The 15,576-nt window shown below is 38.6% G+C and overlaps 1 protein-coding gene across 1 annotated transcript in view; it reads left to right on the top strand.

The window, feature by feature from the left end:
- Positions 1 to 15,576, top strand: part of AOAH (acyloxyacyl hydrolase) — a 171,419-nt gene that overhangs the window by 105,406 nt on the left and 50,437 nt on the right. The window contains exon 14 of the mRNA XM_082847010.1: positions 12,396 to 12,478. Coding sequence (XP_082703136.1) covers positions 12,396 to 12,478 — 83 coding nt within the window. The remainder of the gene's footprint in view (positions 1 to 12,395; positions 12,479 to 15,576) is intronic.

The following is a 15,576-nucleotide window of genomic DNA, read 5'->3' as shown; positions in this document are numbered from 1 at the left end:
AGAAGAAAAAAGTATTTTTTAAAGATTCAAAATAGTTATTTGTGTTCAGATCACTTTCAAAAGCAATTAATGTAACAGGAAAATCCTATTTAGGTTAAAGAAGCCAAGGCCCAGTAACCCATGTAGAAGGATAAAAAACAATACCAAAATTTCAGGAAGGAAGAACTTCTTGCTTAAAAGCAATACATAAATAGATAAGGGAGATTAAGAGGTACAGACTTCCAGCTGCAAAATAAATGAGTCTCAGGAATGAAGTGTACAGTGTGGGAAATATAGTCAATAACTATGTAATATCTTTGTATGGCGATAGATGGTAACTAGACTTATCATGGTGATCATTTTGAAATGCATAAAAATATCGAATCACTATGTTGTGTATCAGGAACCAACAGAGTGTTATAGGTCAATTATACTTCAAAAACAAACAAACAAACTCAGAAAAAGATCAGATTTGTGGTTACCAGAGGGGAGGGGGAGGGGGAATTGGATGAAGACAATCAAAAGGTACAAAGGTACAAACTTACAGTTATAAGATAAATGAGTACTAGGGATGTAATGTACGAAATGATAAAATAATTAACACTACCACACATTATATATGACAATTGTTAAGAGAATAAACCCTAAGAATTCTCATCACAAGAAAAATAATTTTTTATGCTGTATCTGTAAGAGATGATGGCTGTTCATTGAACTTATTATGGTAATCATTTCATGATGGATGTAAGTCAGATCAATATGCTGTACCCCTCAAACTTATATGGTGATGTGTGTCAGTCATATCTCAATGAAACTGGAAGAACAAAATGCAACATCTAAAATTCCAGAGCACTGTGAGTCCGTGTGGTAGAGTAGGAAGAAGTCTGTGTCTACAGGTGAAAGGGTTCTGGTTCTGTGTGGCTGTTAGGTGGAACATTTAGCATCCCTGGACTTCATTTATATGATGAAGTGGAGTTGCACCTGCCAATCTCTGACGTTCTCTCTGACATTCAGGTTTGGTTGTTGTAGGGCAACATGATGTTCAGGTCCACATCCTACTTTATGCTGCTGCTTGATTTAGAAGCATTAGGGAAAACTGCTGGAGAGAGATGCTCCTGCTTCTCTCCACAAATATGCTTTCTCCAACCCTTAACTAGCCGTGCCTTGAGAAAAGATATGACTAAGTTTATGGGTCAGAGCCTGAAATGTTCTAGGAACCATGTTTCTCTAGGGTCAGGGATACTGTGCAATAGAAGTCAAGTTCCTACATAGTAAGCCCTGCATTAGGTGTTTGACCAGCTTATTAGTTAAAGCGGTTCTCCATTATAATCCTTTATGCATACTATTTCTTCCAAGCGACCCCCAGAGAGGGAAACAGGTGACTCCAAATCCTTAACAGAAATAACCACCTGAACCCAACGCCTCTAACCTGAGAATTTATGGCTATCCAAATCCCCTTCTGAAAGTGAGGCCAGGAGTCGGTCCAGACAGTGGAGTTCTGCCTGCCGGGGCTAAATGATAGAGAAGTTCTTCAAAGCTGGGAGTAAGAGCAGGGCAACAGACACAACTTAAAAAAAAATAAAGTAAGCCTGCAGTTAGCCTTAAAAAGTTACAAAAGCCAAAAGAACCAAAAACAATGACCAAAGTTACCATATCAAGCTAGAGAGTTAAGAGTGAGACCAGTGGGTCAACATAAGTGGGTGCAAACTGGATGGAATTTTCTAGGGTAACTTGCTCCCTCTGCTTCTGACTTAAATTTGCTATTTGGGGCCAGAAACAGAGCAAATGCTTAGAAAGAAATAGACAAAGCCATTGTTATAAGTGGCACAGTAATGCTATTCAAGGACATTTAAACACACATCTTTGATGAGAGGTGTCCTAGAATCTGAGTGTTAAAGGTTATCTATTCTCTCCAACCCAATAGACATTATATGAGAGAACAGTTTTGAAAAGCAGTGTATAACTCCAAACCAAGTCACTTGGGGCATTAAAAACATAAAATTGGAGAGAAGGGATTTGCAGCTAACATTTGCCAACCTAATTTCCTGTTTAAAAAAAAAAAAAAGACATGTAAGTATGAAGCACTAATAGGCTTAATAACCTCTCCACTGCGGTGATGTCCCCTTTGACCCTACTTAGTTTTTTGGGGTTCTTTTTTTTGACCCTACTTAGTTTTTAATTTTATTTTTTAATTTATTCAAATCATGAATACATTTTTATTTTACAAAAAATACTGAGCTATATAATGTAAAAAGCCAAAGCCCTCTCCCAATTTCATTCCCTTTCTCAGAAGAAAGTCCTGTTATCAATTTAGTGTGGTTTCTTACAGACCCTTTCTATGTATTTGTACATAAAGAAATAAATGCTTTGTTGGGGTTTTCCTGTAAATGACATCATACTATGCATAACATACTATAAATTAATGCTTTAACAATACTTCTTGAAACACTTTCCATTCTTGTGCAGAATGGTATTTCATAGTATGGTTGTTTTATTCTCCTACTGATGGACAGTCAACTTAATTCCAAGTTCTCATTAATTCCAATAATGCTGTAATGAACATTCTATGGTTCTCTTTATGACTACATGTAAGGATGTCTTTAGAAAAAAATTACTGGATCAGAATGTATACATTTTTAATTTTTTATAATTCTTCCAAAATGGCTACACCAATTTACAGTCCCACAAATATTGTATAAGAATACTTGTTTCGGGCTTCCCTGGTGGCACAGTGGTTGGGAGTCCGCCTGCTGGTGCAGGGGACACGGGTTGGTGCCCCGGTCCGGGAGGATCCCACATGCCGCGGAGCGGCTGGGCCCGTGGGCCATGGCCACTGAGACTGCGCGTCCGGAGCCTGTGCTCCGCAATGGGAGAGGCCACAACAGTGAGAGGCCCGCGTACCGCAAAAAAAAAAAAAAAAAAAAAAAAGAATACTTGTTTCCCCACACCTTTGTCAATACCGGATATTGACAAATATCTTCTTAATTTTTTTCCGATCTAACAAAAAATATTTTATTGCTCTTCTAATATGTAACCTCTTGATTACTAGTGAGTTTGAGCATTTTTCATAGGTATTGAACCTCAGCTTTGTCTTATCTAGTTACCCCCGTTCATGCTTCAACAACCACCAGTCAGGGGTCAGTTCCTTTTGACGGCCTCTCCACACTAACCCCCATCTGACTATACGATTCTCTCCTGAGCTCCTATTTTGCCCCTTCAATACCAATGTCATCTCACTTGTCATAACTGTTTACTCACTGTCTCCCCACTCCACCCACCACATACCAGACTCTGAGCATCTTGAGTGCCAGAATTCAGCTTGACTTCGCTCTGGGGCCCTAGCCCCTGGCACAGAGTGTGGCACCATAGTAGGTGCTCAATAAAAGAATCACTAAGTTTATAATGACATCACTTTATATTTGCAGAGTGTGGTATGATCTACAAACATCCTTCCCTTGCATTTACTCAGATTGCCTAAATCAAATCAGATTTGCAGGAATTAACATTTCAGGGAAAACACCAGGAACATGGGAGGAGGAGTATAAACAGCATGAATTTGATCACCAGCTGCATAACGGGACGCATATAAAAATAAATCAGTGTAACTTAAGCCCTTGGACTTCTAAGTGGGTTCGATAATAAATGTTCTACAAGAAATTAGCAAAATTCATCATAATATTAAAGTAAATACACAGTCAACAAATTGGAGAAAATAAGTTTAAAGTAAAATTATCAACTCAGTAGTCAGGTAGAAAGAGTAAAACAAAGGAGAGATCTGCTATTTGGTCAGTAATAGATAAATTAAGCATTGATGTGATTTTTTTTGTCCAGAATCATATAATTTTACAGCAGTCTAGATTGATCAAAGTACAACCTCCAAATTTTTCTAGTAGAATTCTTGTAACCAACTGAACTTGAGATTTTAGGCCATCTCATAAAGCTCAAATATAGATCACAGAGATAGTTCATCAGTATTCTTCAAAAACTGTTTCTGTGAAACGCTAGTTCCACAAGATGTTAAAAGGTATTTTGCACACTTTTTAAAAAGATTCCTAGGTCAAATAAGTTTTGGAAATGCTGGTTTAAATAAAGGGAAACAGGTTTATTCAGTGTAAGGCTTATCAGAGCCTTCAATAAGCCCCAAAAGTTTTGTATATAGCTCCAAGGTATAATATGAAACATTTCTTAAACTAATCTGACCACAGAACCATGTAGAATGTGTGTGTGGTTTATGAGAAAAATATGTCTCAAGAAACTAGTGTTGCACAGAGCATCCTTTGAGAAATACTGCTGAGATTACTAAAACAATCTTCTTCTATGCCACAAATGATCTTTTCAGATTTATAAGCATCCACAGGCTTAAATCCCTCCGTTTTATCACAGTTTAAAGTTTACCCTGATACAGTGGCCTAGAATCAAATCTGAGGCTGGCCAAAGCCAGGATGGAGAGAGTTATAATGCCACAAGCTCAGAGAAGGGCAGAGGAAGGAATCTTAGTGGAAAGTTAACAGGTAAGAAGCCTTGTGTGAGTATAGCAGCTTATGAATTATTGAACACGATGCCCCTGAAGTCTATTTCCCTCTACTATTTTGCTGCTCCAAATTCAAAAATCTATCATGCTGTCTTGCTAATCTTTTCATGTCTGAACTCCTGGGACCTCCTCTGCAGTCATCCTCACCCTGCAAGCCCCCCTGCATAATTAGCCCATTGCCAGGCTCTTTGAATACACAACGAGTCATATTCTGCATGTTTATCTCTCTCTGAGGCTGAAATCTTGGTTCTCCTATGATGCAGTGAATTAGGGGTTACACAGGGCTCTGGGATGTGGCTAGTATCAAAGAGCTAGAAGGAATTTTAAAAGTTCTTTAATCCATCTCCCTGGCCCCATGCTGCCCTGATCTCCATCCACATCGGAAAGCAAATTATCCACCCTTGTCTTAAAACTTCCTAGCAGTAGAGGTCCCTGAATAAAGCCTGTTTAGTCTCTAAATTATCCAACTTTATCCCAATCCACTCCCCTGTCCGAACCGTTCACATCAAATGTTACCATTTCTCTCTCACTCACCTTCCAAGCCCCAGTCTTTTTTGTGTGACTTATTCCCATTCAGCTTCACAGAGTCTCAGAATTTATACCCAAACTAGCTGTGCTGCTAAAGAGAGTCAAAAATAGACTCAGAAACAGGACCTGATACATCACTGCTGCTTGAATAATATTTCACTCGGTTTATCCCAAAACCCCTCTGATATGCTAAGCCCTTTGGGAAACTGTTTTGTTGCCTCTCTCCAAGTGGGTTCTGCTTGGAATCAACATAGGAAGTGATAATTTTTTCAATTTTAAAACAACCCTTTTAATTTGTCTGCATTATTCTTGAGTCTTGTTCTTAATTTTACTCTTTCTTTTGTTTTGTTTTTCTTTCAGCCATAGCGAAATGAGGTGGGGGGGGGGTCATTAGAAGGCTCTCAGAGAAAGTGATTTTTGTGTTACCTGAGCCCATGTTGGGGAAAGCAACTAGTAGACATTCTGAGATTTATCTGTTTTGAATTTTGGTATTAGAAATCAAAATATGACTAGTGTGTCCTCAGTGAAAGGGCTATACTTCCCAGGCCCTACAATAGATGGAGCTGATAAAACTGGGAATTTAACATGGTGAACCTCCAAGCCTACTCTCAATGCTAAGGGCACCCCTACCTTAGACACTGGGGAATGTGTGAGGAAGAGAACTTTCAAACACTCCTTCTCTGCACCCCTCAAACTACAGGACTGAAGCTATTACCTCTTCTACTAACCCGTTGGACTGGGTTTTGATGCACAACAGAGGAAAAAGAGAAATAAAGATCATACAGGAGGGCTTCCCTGGTGGCGTAGTGGTTGAGAGTCCGCCTGCCGATGCAGGGGACGCGGGTACGTGCCCGGGTCCGGGAACATCCCACATGCCGCGGAGCGGCTGGGCCCATGAGCCATGGCCGCTGAGCCTGCGCATCCGGAGCCTGTGCTCTGCAACAGGAGAGGCCACAGCAGTGAGAGCCCCGTGTACCGCAAAAAAAAAAAAAAAAAAAAAAAGATCATACAGAAAACTGGAGTCCAAGTAGGGAGAGGGGAGTGAGAAGAGGGGAATTTGAAACCAGAATGGTGATCACCGTTAACCTTACTATGCACGGTATCCTCAGTTTAGCCTATTAATTCAAGTTTCACTGACCCTGTATGTAAATAACTTTCTATTAAGCAATCTCCTCCATTTATAGGCATCTCAAATATTGTATTACAAGCTGCTCAACATATTGTACTGATCCCTCTATCTTCTCAGAATTCCTGAGCACTGCATGAGAAATTCAGTTCCTAAGATTTATAAGAGAGGTTATGTATTGAGAATGGAGATGAAAGAAAATAGTAACTTTTTAGGTGAAATAGTTTCTAGTACTTAGCATTACAAAACCTTAATCCCAAAATTCTAGATGCTATTTCTGGTCAGAAATAGTAATGGAGCTATTTGCCTATTGATAAAGATTTCTATGTTCTTTCTGTAATGTGTGACTAACTGTATCTATAATATTAATATCCACACTGTTTACTCTCCATGAGCAAATCAAGAACAAAACAATATTTCAGTACATAAATTCCATTTTTAGAATGATCAAAAATACCTTTCTGGCTAAATATTGGTAATCATTACTTTCCCAAAGGAAAATAACCCCTCTTTATTGACTGTGAAATTATTTTAGTATTGAACTCAGATCTAATGTCCATTTCCCATCTGTTTTTTCAAAATATAATAAAATAGTCATGGCAGAGGGCGTAGATGATGCAGTGTATAAAGTATTCATTTCAGGCTTCTGGGTAAGACAGCAGATTGAACAAAGCATTTACTTCTCTTCCTTGAGAAACCCCACTAAAATGACAGTAAACGAATTTGTCCACAAGGACAAAGAGAACAGGAAGAGCCAACAGCCACAAAATGTTGGAAGCCAGAAAGCAGAAGGAGAAGTGGTAACTGACTTGGTCGATTCAAGAAAGTTGCGTCCTAAACTAGGAGGAGGGACAGCTGAGAAGCAACCCAGTCTACACCACAGAACCCCAGAGGCCTTGGGAACTGGCTCCATATGGTAGCTCTAGAAATGAAAGTGAGGCTAAAAACAAGTCTTGGTTGAAAGATTGTCGAAGTAGTTAGATCCTCGGATCTCTTCCCCTCCCTTATTCTGATATAAGACTAGGGTTTCTTCTCTGGAGATGCTAAAATCCAGAGCTTCTGGACTGGAAGACAGCAGACAAGGGGAGGTAGGAGCACTGTGCTAAAACACAAGCATGCTGAACCTGAAGTCCACCCACCCCTGGGCCCAGAGGGCTGGCAACCCAGCTGGACACTAGAAGACCCTTCTCTGGGGAATCTGCACATCCTAAGAGGAAAGCCCCAAAGACTCGGACAGCAGGGGTTCCCTGAGAAAGGCCCAGCCAGTCCACCCTCTAGTAAGGGCCGCAGACAACAAGCCACACCCAGCAGGCCCACTTTCCAATCAGCTTATGAGTTTTCAGCTAGTTTCCACTTTTACACATAAGCCAACAACCCAAGATCATCAGATATCTGAGACCAACCTCGAATGTGAGAAACAACACAAAAAACAAAGAGAAAAACAACTTCAAGGTAACAGAGACAGTGCTCCAAGGGGAAATCTTGTTTAACTTTAATTAATATCCTACTTATAAAAATAATTAAAACGGTATCTTCAAAAAATAAGAGGAGATATTACATTCATGGAATTAAAACATTATACTAAAATTAAAGAAATATTCAGAGACCAAAAATGATCATTGGGAGATTATACTAATGACGTAAGATGAATTTCATGGATGTATTGAAAACTCATGTTGAGGATATCATCCAGAAAATAGAGCAAAAGACAAAGAGATGGAAACTAAGATAGAAAAACTAGGAAAATTAGAGGACCAGTCTAGGTGACCCAGTATCCAAATAATAGGAGTTCTAAGAAAGGAAGAAATCATCAATGGAATAATTCAAGAACACCTCTCAGAACTGAGTGACATGAATTTCCAGGTTGAAAGTGTGTCTAACACTGAATGGAAATAGAACCACACCAAGCCTGTCATCATGACACTTCAGAACACTTGGAACAGATGCTACTCAGGTTCTCAAAGGATTGAGGCACAGAATGGCTTCAGACAACAACATAGGTAGGTCAGGATCCAATGAATTGATTCCTTCAAACTTCTGAGGGAAAACGATATTAACCCAGAATTCTATAAGCATCTGTTCTGCACATCGATTGTTGTGTAAAAAGTACTCCAAAGTTTAGTGGCTTAAAACAAGGCATTTTTATACCTCACAGTTTGGGAGGTCAGGAATTCAGGCAGAGCTTGGCTGGCCAATTCTTCCTCTCCATGTAATATTGACCATGGACACGACAGTATTCACCTAGCGCTGGGCTGGAGGGTCCAAGATGGCTTCACTCACACGAAGTGGGTGCCTGACAAGTGGTGACCAGAAGGTTGGGTTTAGCTGGACCTCTTTTCCTTTCCAGGTAGGGTTTGTTTTTTTTAATAAACTTTAATTTTTGAGCAGTTTTAACTTTACAGAAAAAATAAGCAGAAAGTACTGAGAGTTCCCATATAATCCCTCATCTCCTCAATTCCCCCTATTATTAACATCTCACATGAGTGTGGTAGATTTGTTATAAATGAAGAGCCAACGTTGATACGTTATTCTTAACTGAAGTCTATAGTTTACATTCGGGTTTACTCTTTGTGTTGTGCATTCTATGCGTTTTGACAAATGCATAATGACATATATCCACCATTACAGTATTGTACAGATTAGTTTCACTGCCCTAAAAAGCCCCTGTACTCCACCTGTTAATACCCGCCTCCCCCCTCTTAACCCCTGGAAACCACTGATTTTTTTATTGTCTCCATGTTTTGCCTTTTCCAGAATGTCACGTAGTTGGAATCACACAGTATGCAGGCTTTTCAGATTGGCTTCTTTTACTTAACAATATGCACTTAAGCTTCCTCTATGTCTCTTCATGGTGTAATAGCTCTCTTCCTTTTATTGCTGTTGTATGGGTGTACCACGGTTTATCTATTCACCTATTGAAGGACATCTTTGTTGCTTCCACTATAGGGCCTTTTTAACATGGTGTCTCCAGAAAGATAGTCAGACTTCTTAGGTGGTGGACCAGGGCTCCAAGAGACCAAAGTTGCCAAGATTCTTAAAAGCCAGAGGCCAAAACTGGCATAGTGTCGCTTCCACCATATCCTTTTGGTCACAGCCAAGATTTAAGGGTAGGGGTGTCAAAGATAATGAGGCTATTCTTAAATCTACCACACCAGTCAACAAGAGACAAACTGATAATTCTGGAGACCCATTTCCTCTTTCCTATCGGTATTTAACAAGAAGCTGATTCATCCTGTTTGGAACGCCTCCTTTTTAACAAAACAGTTACCTATCCCTGAAATTTATTATTATTATTATTATATAGCAACTTATAAACACCAGAACCTGCTTTCCCTAAAAATATATAGGGTGTCCCATATGTGTCCAGTCTAGCTATGTCCTGTCTAAGACACTTTTCTATGAGATAATGAGAGTTCAGGGACCAGGTGAACACTGCTACTTCTCTACTTGAAGTTCGTCCCCAACAAGTCCTATTAACCCTTATTTGTGTTTGTATTTATGGTGCAAGCTGTGTTTCTGGGCCCGCCCTACGCCTCACCAGCAATACCTCACCACCCTACACCTCACTAAGTCAAAAATAAAAACATTTTCAGATGCTAAAAAAAGTAATGTTACTTCACACACATCCTTCAAACGTTACGTAAAAGTACTCTCCATCAAAAATAAGAAAAATGTGGTCTTCCAGGAAATAGGATATCTAACAAGTCAGGAAGAGGTGAAAAGGATCCCCAGGGTATGAAGAAGGAGGCTCCCAGGATATCTGCTCTGCAGCAGGGTGAGAGGGCAGCAAGCCCTGATTAAGCAGGGCAAGAGGACCCAGGAGAGATTTCCACAAGGAGATGAAATTAAAAAACTATCTGATACATCAGAGCATACTGAAAAGAGATTACAACTGTAAAAAGATTTAAGGGTGAATTGATGATAAACAGTTAAGAAAATTAAACAAAGAAACAAAGGCAGCTATTAACTCCAGGGAATTGAAAGTGTTGTGAAGAGAAGAAAAAGCAATCATAGATCTGCTGTGAATAGCTAAATCCTCCTCTTGATAGTGAAAAGTGAATAGATAATGCCAAAGACTAAAAATCAAGAAGTAGCCTTGAAAGTCTGTTATTTAGAGATAAGAAAGAAAATACGAAAAGACTCAGTCAAATAAGGTTGAAATTAATTGCCTCTGGGAGTGGAGAAATGGGGAGGAACGGGGAGTGTGAGCTTGCTGTTTATCACTACAAGCCTTATAGACGAAAATAGTTCAGCTATTTTGTTCTGTAAGGCTCACCACTTCAAGTCTTTGCTCACATCCACCTTTTCAATAAGCCTTGTTCTGACCACTCTAATCCTAGCTCCCCTGCCTCCCTTTTTTCCATAGCATTTATGTCTTCTAGCATGCTCCATAATTTGCCTATTCGTGATGTTTAGTGGGGTTTTTTCCCTGCCAGAATGTCAATGACACAGGGGCAGGGATCTTCGTCTTTTTCATTTACCAGTAGAACCCAGGTGCCTCAAATAGTGCCTGGAACATAGTAAGGCCCCTTAAACATTATTCAAGTAAAATGAATTTGATTTTTAAAACTATGCACATGGGTAGCTTTGATTTTAAAAAGTAAAATAAATCACTCACCTCAAAACTCTACCACAAAGCAAAAATTCCATAATTAAAATACTGTTCAGAGATCTTGGTCTTCTATTAAGAAATGTTACTAGTAGTTTCTTTTTTGGGGGGGTTTAATTGAAGTATAGTTGATTACAGTGTTGTATTAGTTTCTTTATTACCTTCTTTTCCCTTATAAGTTATTATGAAATAACTTATAAGAGAAAAGAATGTGCTATACAGTAGGTCCTTGTTGGTTATCTATTTTATATATAGTAGTGTGTACATGTTAATCGCAAACTCCTAATTTATCCCTCCCTCCCCCTTTCCCCTTTGATAACCACAAGTTTTTTTTTCTATTATTATTAGTTTCCTCAGACTTCAGAAAGAACAATACTTACAGTGCATTCTAAGCGCCCAAACCTGAAGCACTGAGATGGTAGGCAAGCACTATAATACAATGAGTGAGACTTACATAACACTTAAAAATAAGTGATGATTTATGTAAGGTTGTGAGATATGAAGTTTATTATAATGAAGAGAAGATAAAATACATTTGAGGAATAATCAAATATATCTGAGTTTAATTATTATTCATTAGTTTATACCTGGTCTTGTTTCAAAATGGATTTTAGGAAGCCTATAAAAGTATAGAGAACATAACATTAAATTCCATTTAAATTAAATTAAAGTATGGCAAAAGAAGATAGAAAATCAAAGATGGGACAAAGAGAAGCCAATAAAGTGACTTAAAATATGTGCAGTTACAGCCTGATGCTGGTTGAAAATTTGTCTCTAAAATCTGTGCCCATTAGTATTAGATTCAGCTATAAGTAATGGAGAAACTCAACGTACGGGTGGTTTAAATAAGATGACAGATGAGTTTATTTCTCTCATATATGCAGTCCAGGTCTGATATGGGAGGTCAGCTCCACTGGTCCTCAGGGCCCTTCCAGCTCATGCCTCTGTTTTCTCAGTGTAGAACTTATCCCCATAGTCCAAGATGACAGCATTCCTATTGTGGGCAGCAGAATGGAGAAAAAGGACTAAGCAAGGGTCACCTGCCAATTGTTTCCTGAGAAACATTCCCAGAAACTGTCACTGGATACTTCTTCCATCTTATTGTCCAGAATTTAGTGAAGTGGCTACTCCTAGCTGCAAGGGAAGCTGAGTAAAGCAGTCATAATTCGGGGCAGACACATGTCCTACTGAAACTTCTATTAAAATGGATGAAGGGGGAGAAATGGATCTGAAATACAACAGGAGTGTCTGCCGCAGCTTCACAGCAACCAAAAGAAGAAAGGGAACATGATCAGATTCAAAATAACCGAGTTGGTAAAAATGACCAGTTGCTCAAGAGACTTACAGCAGCTCTTGGTTAAAAGGTTAGAAAGGGATGACTGGAAGTCTTCATAAAAAGAAGAAAAAGTTTGATCTTATCACATCAGTGCAACCCATTTTGTAGAACTGTTTCTTATAACAACTCCTAATAATGTATTGACAGTTTAGAGAAAATGTGCCTGCAGAGATTTGATTTTCTGAGTTCATTTTCACATTTAAAAAATCATAATAAAACCATGTTTCTTTTAACTCCATCATGTGAATGTCCTGTCATTAAATATACGCATATATATTTCTTTCAGAGTTAAAGAAAACTCTATTTACCTTCGTTTACGGAAAAGAAACCACTGCAATCACAGGGACTACCAGAACATTTCAAGAAATGGTATGTAGTGTTCCATTGAAACTTTCACCAATGTGCCTTTAATGATTGGTTTTATTTCATAAGTACCACAAAAGCAGAGGATTAGATAATAATGAACATAGAATAAAATGAACAGTCCCCCTTTTCAATACCATTTCCTTTTCTGAGAGAGGGGCCCTTTTAGGGCCTTTTACCCATAGCAAAAGAGAACAAGACAAGATGCCGTTAAAGTAGAGACCATGGGGGCACCTCAGTCATCCAAGAGCAAAGCTCTAGAAAGGCCAAGGTGCAGGGCATCAAGGCTCAGGAAGCAAGACCTAAGTGAGCATTTGCAGAACAAGGGCTGAGCGAAATCAAGGTCATTGCAAAGACTCTGCCCTCCCTTATGGTGCAAAGTCTCCCACATTTCTACTGGGGTTGGAGTTTTATGAAAAATAGCTAAAAGTTTGTGGCTGAAACCCCCCAAAGCCATTTTAAAAAGGAACGTGTTTTCAGGGTATTGTCTCCATCAGCTTCCCATGTTTCCCAGACATCTGTGTCTTCTGGGCTTGTTTCTTACCTGTGTGGTTCTCACCTCCCACCTTGGACCCAGATTCAGTCCACAAGATTTTGATGTAACTCCTGATTGATTAACCATGGCGTGGCTAGTACCTAGTGAGCTGCCGAGTAAGGTTTTGTGACACATAATGCAGAGATGGCACTTGGTCTGTGTGTTGCCACTCCATCTTCCCAAGTCTAGGGAAGATATTAACTAACCCACCTCAGCACTCTTGTCTGCTCTTCTGCTTCAGCCATTCTCACAACACAGCACACCTGCCAATCATCATCAACAGATTAGACTTGGCACATAAAGTTAAACCTATTTGCCATCCCTATGCCATCTCTAATCAACAGAGCATTAAGGAATTTTCCAAGCAGTACAAGTTTTATCTAAATATATGACCTACAAATAATGTATTGTTTATCATATATATTCTATGCAGAACAAATGTTCTATTCTAAGGACAACATAGTTTTTTTCTTACTAATAAAATAATAGCTGATTGTTGATCTCTTACCAAACGCTAAGAACAATTTATGTATAATATTTCACCTAATCCTTTCAACAAACTATAAAGCAAGTATTTATTATATTACATATTATATTACTTCAATTCTAAGATATCATTGATTGTATTAGCTCTGGAGAGTGTTAACGGTGGAAAAAGGAAAGAAAAATGGCAATGTACACATTGATTGCAGCGCTCAACCCAGTATCAAATGTATTAAAATACGTTTCTCAGAATTGGGAATTTTTAATGATATCTACACTGTTACAGCTGAGAAAACAGAGGCATAGAGAGAACAAAGAGTCCTGTCCAGATCACAGAATAGAAAGTTGCAGAGCTGGAATTTGTACCCAGCTTATCTCACTCCACTCAGACACCAACAACGATAATACAGTCACTGGTCTATGATCCGAGATTGACCCACAGAAAGAAATCAACCTTGTCTCTCTGCGTATGAACATGACCAACAGTCTATTGGAAAGTTGTCATGCAACCTGGCTAAGAATCATCATAGACACAAAGTGAATACTGACCCCTTGTTGCTGTCTCTCTTCTCCTTTAATGAGATATTCAAACAGTCCCAGTGCTGGCAAAAGCTCTCTGTCGGTGTAGACTGTAAAAACAAAGAACACAAAAACACCATGTGGAATATTATGCAGCTCTAGAAAATGAGGACTAAATGTCCATATATTTTTATTTAGAAAGACAAAACACCGCCAAAAGAAAAATTAGCATATAAAATTGGATAGTATAATTTAATTTCTACTGTATTTTGAAAAGAAAAGAAAAAACTAGCTGTACATAAGAAAATTGGTAGAAAATACACCAAAATCATTATGTTTGATAAATTATGGGTGATAGCTTTCATTTTTTTTAATATTTCTGTTTCCCACAGATTTTGGTTTTATATAGAAATAACAACCCAAAAAAATCTAGATGGAAACTGAAGGAACAGTAAAGACCTTGCCCAAGGTCCACAGCCAAGAGTCCATGTTAGGGTGCAGAATAAGGAATAGGCTTCGGCTAGAAATGCAGGCTGGAAGCTGCGCTCTCCCCGTGTGCCTGTGACACCAGCATTTCTCTCTCACAAGACCCAGACGTGTCATCTCAATATCACTTTGCTCCCACAATGAATGCAGCCATCTTCTGTAAAATCTAAAAGACCAAAGTAAAATTCTCTGAAAAGTACTCAGTACAATTTATAGTAGACATCTCTCCTTTTGTGGTACACCGTCTTGACAGCATTTCTTTAAAATTCAGATCGTGGAGATAAAAAAGGAGAAAGGAGATGGGAGGATAGCCTAATCACGAAAAAACATGTATGTCAAAATTTGATTGACATCCATGGCTTCTGTCAGACTTTTATCTAATGAATAGATGCTGGGGTGGAGTTGGGGGTGAGGAGTGTTTCTGTTCTTTTCTTTAAATTCAAAATCCTTAGAAATACAGAGAGTGTACACTTTGTCTAGTATAACTTCTTTGAAGATGCTTCTTGACTATTTTTCTAAGGATGTAATTATAAAAAAAATTTTTTTAAGTTTCTCATAGTTACTCATTATTTAATGTCCTGGCTTTATTCTCCAGCACATCTTCCTGTTTTCTGCTGCTTTCCTCACTATGGATTTTTCCTTTGATTATTATGCAGCGTGTAAACTGACTGCCAGTGCCAAATTATTTCAATTACTCCCCAAGGTTTTTATTAGATATAGAAAAAGTCGGCTTTCTATAGCCTGCATTTTTATGTCTACACTTATTTTTCAGAACCAGTGAGAGAGAAAGGAAAAAGGGAAGAAAGAGTTGAATGGAATATGAAAGTGTTTCTTAAAAATTGTGTAATAAGAATTAAAGAAACAGCTCCTATTTTCCTCTTGAGGTTTATGTACAAGATCTCAAAAATTTCTATAGATAGCTCTCCCATGAACCATTGGCAGTGATTATAAGGTACTTTAAAATGTAAACTGTTGAAGTCATTTTAATTTGGGTACTAATTCTCTGGCATAGAGGGTTAAGCGTAGGAAGTTTCTTGCTAAGCCTTCTTTACAATCAGCAAAGGAGATGGGTTGCAGCAGC

Source organism: Leucopleurus acutus (assembly GCF_964270905.1).
Source record: "Leucopleurus acutus genome assembly, chromosome: 9".
Classification (NCBI taxonomy): domain Eukaryota; kingdom Metazoa; phylum Chordata; class Mammalia; order Artiodactyla; family Delphinidae; genus Leucopleurus; species Leucopleurus acutus.
The sequence above is the reverse complement of the archived record's forward strand: the minus strand, read 5'-3'. Positions and strand labels throughout refer to the sequence as shown.